The sequence below is a fragment of the Neolamprologus brichardi genome, chromosome 7 (assembly GCF_056152115.1).
Source record: "Neolamprologus brichardi isolate AB-2024 chromosome 7, ASM5615211v1, whole genome shotgun sequence".
NCBI classification, from domain to species: domain Eukaryota; kingdom Metazoa; phylum Chordata; class Actinopteri; order Cichliformes; family Cichlidae; genus Neolamprologus; species Neolamprologus brichardi.
The window spans coordinates 54,465,871-54,471,870 of record NC_142110.1 but is presented as its reverse complement, the minus strand read 5'-3'; the positions used below and the strand labels follow the sequence as shown (position 1 = coordinate 54,471,870).

General features: G+C 38.5%; 1 protein-coding gene across 2 annotated transcripts in view; it reads right to left on the bottom strand.

Annotated features, from left to right (window-relative positions):
* Window positions 1–731: 731 nt before the first annotated feature.
* erbin (erbb2 interacting protein) overlaps window positions 732–6,000 on the bottom strand; it is a 51,266-nt gene continuing 45,997 nt past the window's right edge. For both annotated transcript variants that reach the window (XM_006796872.3, XM_006796873.3), the window contains 5 exons: window positions 5,047–5,103; window positions 4,713–4,880; window positions 3,861–3,953; window positions 3,685–3,759; window positions 732–3,590 (listed from right to left, as the gene is read on the bottom strand). In XM_006796872.3, coding sequence (XP_006796935.1) covers window positions 3,483–3,590; window positions 3,685–3,759; window positions 3,861–3,953; window positions 4,713–4,880; window positions 5,047–5,103 — 501 coding nt within the window. In that variant the 3' untranslated portion in view covers window positions 732–3,482. The remainder of the gene's footprint in view (window positions 3,591–3,684; window positions 3,760–3,860; window positions 3,954–4,712; window positions 4,881–5,046; window positions 5,104–6,000) is intronic.

Sequence of the window (6,000 nt, the reverse complement as noted above, 5' to 3'; positions counted from 1 at the left end):
CTTGTATAGGTATCTCTTTGGACCCCGTATTGAGTGGGTGGGGTGGCTGTAGCTTAGGTGCTAGAGCAGGTCACCTACTAATTGGAAAGGTGGTGGTTCCATCCTTGTCTGCTCCAGTCTGCATGCCAAATATTGGGCAACATACTAACCCCAAGTTGCTCACAGATGAATCTATCAGATTCTGAATGCGTGTGAATGGTAGATAGAAGCACTTACATAGAGCATAGGAAGAAAAGTGCTTGTGTGTATGAGGTAAGTTGTGTAAGGCGCTATACAAGAACCAGTCCATTTACCAAGAGTTGTCAAATACAAGTTCAACAAATGGAATCAACTTAAACTTTTATCTGCTTAATTTGTCATTAAATAACGAGCCTCGTGTGGCCATGAAGCCGTTTATCAACTGTCCAATTACTTCTGAGCCTTTTGAAAATGGAGCATTGACTACAAAAAAGTAATTATTAGTTACGTTAGAATTGCACTAAAAATGTCAGGCAATGCAATCAATACTTTTGTTAAACCTACTCAATGTAAGCCAAAGGTCTGTACTTTAATGATACTGATTGCTTACCATCCCAGTGGATTTTAAACAGAGGCAAAATTACTCCCCAAAAACTTAACAGTACAATCTGTTATTTATGTAGTGATCCAGTTAATCTAATCCCAGTTTTGCATTCATCCTTTTATATAAACTCGCAGGATAATAAAAGAAAACGACACAGAAATCTGTGTTAAACAGCATTAGTTTATTTTCCACAGGTTACTTCAGAAACAGGTAATTATGTACAAAATCTGGAATGTTGGATAAATGCATATCAATCATCGTCATGATCATCATCTCACCGTGACCATTTAGAAAGAGTAGCTATACATTAAAACTGGTGCCTCTGAATTGCAATTTATTGCTGGTTTTACAATCGCAAGTCATTAATGCCATTATGACCTCTTTTCTAAAACCTTTTAAGGGTATTTACAGTTTGATTAGGAAGGTTTGAAATCCAAAGAAGGCTGCTAAATAAATAAAACTGGAGCGTGAGAAACAAACCAACATGGATGAAGAAAGCATGAAAACAAGTTTGATCTCCCTAGATTGTCTACAATGTCAGACTTTATTTATTGCCATGATTATAAAGTGACCATTAACCATTTCCCATTAAAAGTCAGAGACAGAACAGAAAACAACCCACAAAATTAAAACAAATAAAATCAATAATCTCATCAGTGTGAAAACAAAAAACAGGTTGTGAGAAACTAAAAATGTCAGAAGCACATTATGTTGTCACTTTCATGAAAACAAAAGTTGCCAAAACTAGACTGAATTTAAAAACTAAAATGGTACAGCTTCATTTAGATCAGCGTGATATTCTAAATATTATTTTATTAAAAGGGATAAAAATGTCGTCAATTTCCACAGTGTTGTCATTTTGGTTTGTCAGTGCCACATGAATCAAATACTTTCCCACTGTTGCCACGTACAAGAAGAGCACAGCAGACGACTCCTAATCTAATCGGCCGTCGTGAGTCGAGGGAATGCTTCTTGTTCAAACACTGCTGGATTAAAATGCAATTTATATTGTACAACTCAGTGGTCACAAATGTGCGGCTGCAAATGACGCATTCACTGTCCCAATCAGAGCCTAGTTTTTTAAGCTGACGACATTGCTTTAAAAACCACAATTTTCCTTCGGTGACGAACATTACAAATGTTTCGACCTACATTAAAACATTAGAAGACACGGTATGCTACGCAACACACGCTAAAACCTGCTCTTACACAACGCAGAGTTTTTGTTTGTTTTTTTTAATCATTTTTTGAAACACTACCATATATTTATTTCCTGTGCCATTTCATTACAAAAAGATTCTTTTCACAATATAAAAAATCATGTAAAATCATCAGGGAATACTAAAAGGTTGTGTTGTTTAAAAAAAAGAAGATTTTTTTGTGTGAATGAAAATAAAGGCTTTAAATATTGCTTCTAAGCCATTATGCTGCAAACGTACTCAGGAGGTTGTGAATATGTGAGTATTGCTTGGGTTCTGGCGTCAAAGGTCCCCCCACCACCCTGTTCAAACAGTTCAAGGTCTATGGCACTTGACAACTGGTTTCTCCTAAATCTATTCTCTGTACAGCGAAGAAAAACCCCAAAACAAAACAAAAAGGTGATTAAAACAATGGCTAAACATTTTTATAGACACACAAGGCAACCTATGGTCCATTTAAAAAAAATAAAAAATTATAATAAAACTGCCAGATGTTGAAACCCTCTCAGCTCACTGTCGGCTGCCTGAAAGAGGAAGCCCCTAAAAATAAAAATTAAAAACATGACTCAAGTCTCTCTTAAGATACCTCCTGCTTTTCTTTACCGTCTGTCCACGGTTTCTAAACTTGCTTTGGTTAAACTAGCATAACCACCACATATGTCCTCTGCGTCAAACAGCTCTCATGATTTGAGAAATGCACCTAAAAACAAGGAAACAACTTTGATGTACCCATCTGCAGCAATCTACCTACTAACCAAATATGAATATTTCCCAATAATCTGTGTTTTTCTGTATTTTAAATGAAAGACTAGCAAAGCAGATTAACCAAACCCAACTATTATATGCCTTCAATTTCCTGTCCCATTATGTGATCGCATGCAGGGTGCATTTCTTCAGCTCCATTTATATTGCAGATTTCCACAATCCAATGTGGCAATGTGATATGTCCAGTTGGAGTGATGAGGTCAGGGATGAGCTGAAATAGTGAAGTGTCTGTATGATGGTGGAGATTCGCAGGTATGTGGAAGCAAAGGGTTTGATCTTGCAAGAACAAAAGAAAAACGGGATGGGGGGTGGGGGGCATCTCTCCCACAAAAAACAAAGCCAAACGCCTCCTTGATCCACATTCGTCTCTACATAGCAAGCACGTAACACTGTCCTCCAGTTAAGATCGCAAGCAGACTGGAAAATGGTTTCAACATCTTAAATAAAAAGAAAGAAAAGAAAAGAAAAAAAGGCAAACTGGATGGCAGAAGAGAAGGAGCTCTGCCCCCTAGTGGTCAGATTAATATCCATCTGCAGAAGTGAAATCAAACTCCTGATCCACTCATGACGAGTTTTGGGGTTTAAAAAAAAAAGAAAAAAGAAAAAAAGATGACCTGTACAGAGACCACAGTAAGTGACGTCATATCTTCAGCTTCTTTTGTATAAAAAAAAAAAAAAAATTATATATATATATATATATATATATATATATATATATATATTTTCCACAGTGATGGCCTTTTGAGGACTCGTACTTGCAGATGTTCTTCTGCTGTCTCACTTTGATCCACTACATTCAGTGGTTTCCCATTTAATCAAGGCTCCCATGATTTCTACTATAAATAGTCCCGATAGGTAGCAATGGATCAGTTTCTGAGTACAAAAATATGACAAGTCAACGTATGCTTTTCAGTTCTTCTCCCATATGTCACACTCTATTTGAGGTCAGTTTCAGTCTATGCTTGGATTCCTCTTACGATAATCAAGTCCACAGTGTTTGGGAAAGTCTTCAGAAGGGACACTGCGTTCCCGTGATCGATATTTACAAAGCTATATCCGTTTGCCTGAGGAGGGAGAAGAAAACGGTAGATTAGATTATTGGTTAATATTCCAAAGACATTAATCTCAAAACACTGATTCCTACAGACAGCAGAGTACCTGGATGATTTTATCCCCAGGCTGAAGAATTTTTGATGCTGGTCCTTCAGGTTGAACCCTTGTTACAAATATACCCTGAAATTATAACAATAAGATATAAAATCTCAGAAAAGAACTGACTTCTTTGGAAGAGGGGGACAAAAAAAATAAAAATAAAAATCAAGGTATTAATTTACATTGTCATCAGGACGAAAGGGGTTTCCCCGGCCTCCGATTCCTCCTGATATACTGAAACCCAGCTCAGGATTCTTCTCCACTTTCACACGGATCTGAAACACACCCACACACTTTCATTACGCATGATCACTGTTACGATACAATATATTGACATTAGTCGTAAAATTAAAGGAGAAAGTTTTCTCGACTTAAAGTGCCAGCTACGATAAATGTAAATGAAAGAAAGCTACTAAAATTCAGTTGGAGTGAACAAGAATATCAGGTTCTCAATGTCAGCAAACACCGAACTAATTTAAAGTGGCAGGGGAAAAACTAATGAAACCACCAGACGAGTACAGTCAGAGTCTACCATCACAGCTCAGAGGAGGTGCAGAAGTCTAGGTCACTTTCAGACCACATCAACTGCAATACGCTAAAAGGGTTAACATAGACTCTTTGAGTGTAATAACATCTGGCCTATTTAATGCAATTCAGCAGGCAGCTAGCGGTTAGCTTAGTTTACCATAAAGGATGAAGGAGAAACTAAATAAAACTGAAACTATAACCTGAGGCTCAACAGTTGGATTTTTACTGGACCGTCTCTGGTTGAGAACGCCAAGTTCAGACTTGTGGGAGTAGGAACAAGCTTAACTTGGAACAGCAGTGTAAGTTTCAAAAAAAGGGGCTGGCACAAGCTCAATATGGAATTTAGCCAGTCATCAAATCGGTCTGATATTCTTAAATGTCTGGGTCAGTCACGATGAGGCATAATGACAACACCTCAGCTAATGGAAAGAGGCTTCTCTAAGAAAATACGTAATTCCCTTAAATACTGAATTGCATATTTCTTTGAGTAATAATCCATCCTTCACCTCTTGTTGGATGGGTTCAAGTGGAATTCGTGAAGGCCCCTGGGGCTGCTGGGAGACTTTGAGCATCAGGTAATCAATGAGCTGCTCTCTGGAAGGGTGACGTGCCATGGACGACTGGCTCATCGGAGGACGAGCCGAAGGACCCATCTGACCATTCATCAAAGGCACCTAAGAAATAATCACACACAATCAGCAGGTTTTATTGCTTGGAATTTCTATCCCTAATTCCCATGTAGCAAAACTATCAGTTTGGATGAATAGAAGATGCATAACATCTTGTTTACTCTAAACAAACTTGTATTTGCTAACCACAGTCTGGTGGTAGTAGACTTACTTTTCTGGCAGGGTCCAAAGTGTAGTTTTGCATCCCTTGGGGACCAAAAACATCATCCTGGATGGGAAGAAAGGAACGATTACCAACATTGCACTCAACCTCAATCCACTGAAATTGATTTGCAACCAGGGGTTAAAGTGGGGATTTGGCAAAAGGGGAATCCCTAAGATTGGGTGCAGCAGCCGAGCAGCATGGTAGAAAGACTTACTTAGAAAGAAGTCGCATATCAATTTGCTCTGTGAGCTCCAGCTGATTTTTTTGTGTGTACACACTGATCAACTGCTACTCTGATATTCGCTCTCTTTGTGGATTTCGCAAATATGACGATTATCCTTTCTCAAAATTATGATTTTAGAAAATGACAAGTAAAATTCTAATTTTTAGCTTATAAAATTTCACTTGCTGGGCAGTCCTTACCTTTGAAAATAATCTTTCATCTTCCTCTCTTGTCCACACTAGCATGCCCCCCCCCCCCCCCCCCCCAGCCCGTCCATTTATGCACACTCTTCTTCTACATGACTTACTAGACGCTAAAGTACCTTGGCCACAACTTTACATCTGCACCCTGAACACATCACAAGGATGGGAAGAAAAAAGGATGTGTCGAAGGTGTAGGAGGGATGTCATTGTTTTCTTCTTGAGCAAGTATCTCCATGCAGTCAGCTGGAAGGACATGCCTATTGGATTTAAGGTGCTGGGACACCATTAAGGACTTGCCCACTTTAACCCCATTTGCAATCAAGGATAACAAAAAACATCAATTACTGAGACTCTGGGATCACACAAGCTGTTGATTTAGAAGACACCACAGAGCGATCAACACACCAACTAAGACACGAAAAACGGAGATTAAAGTCTGCATAGCTTCTATTTAAACACCAAGCAGAATATAATTTGGAACATTAGCCACCAGGAGATGAGATGAATCTTGAATGTTAAGCAGTAAAGTGGTTA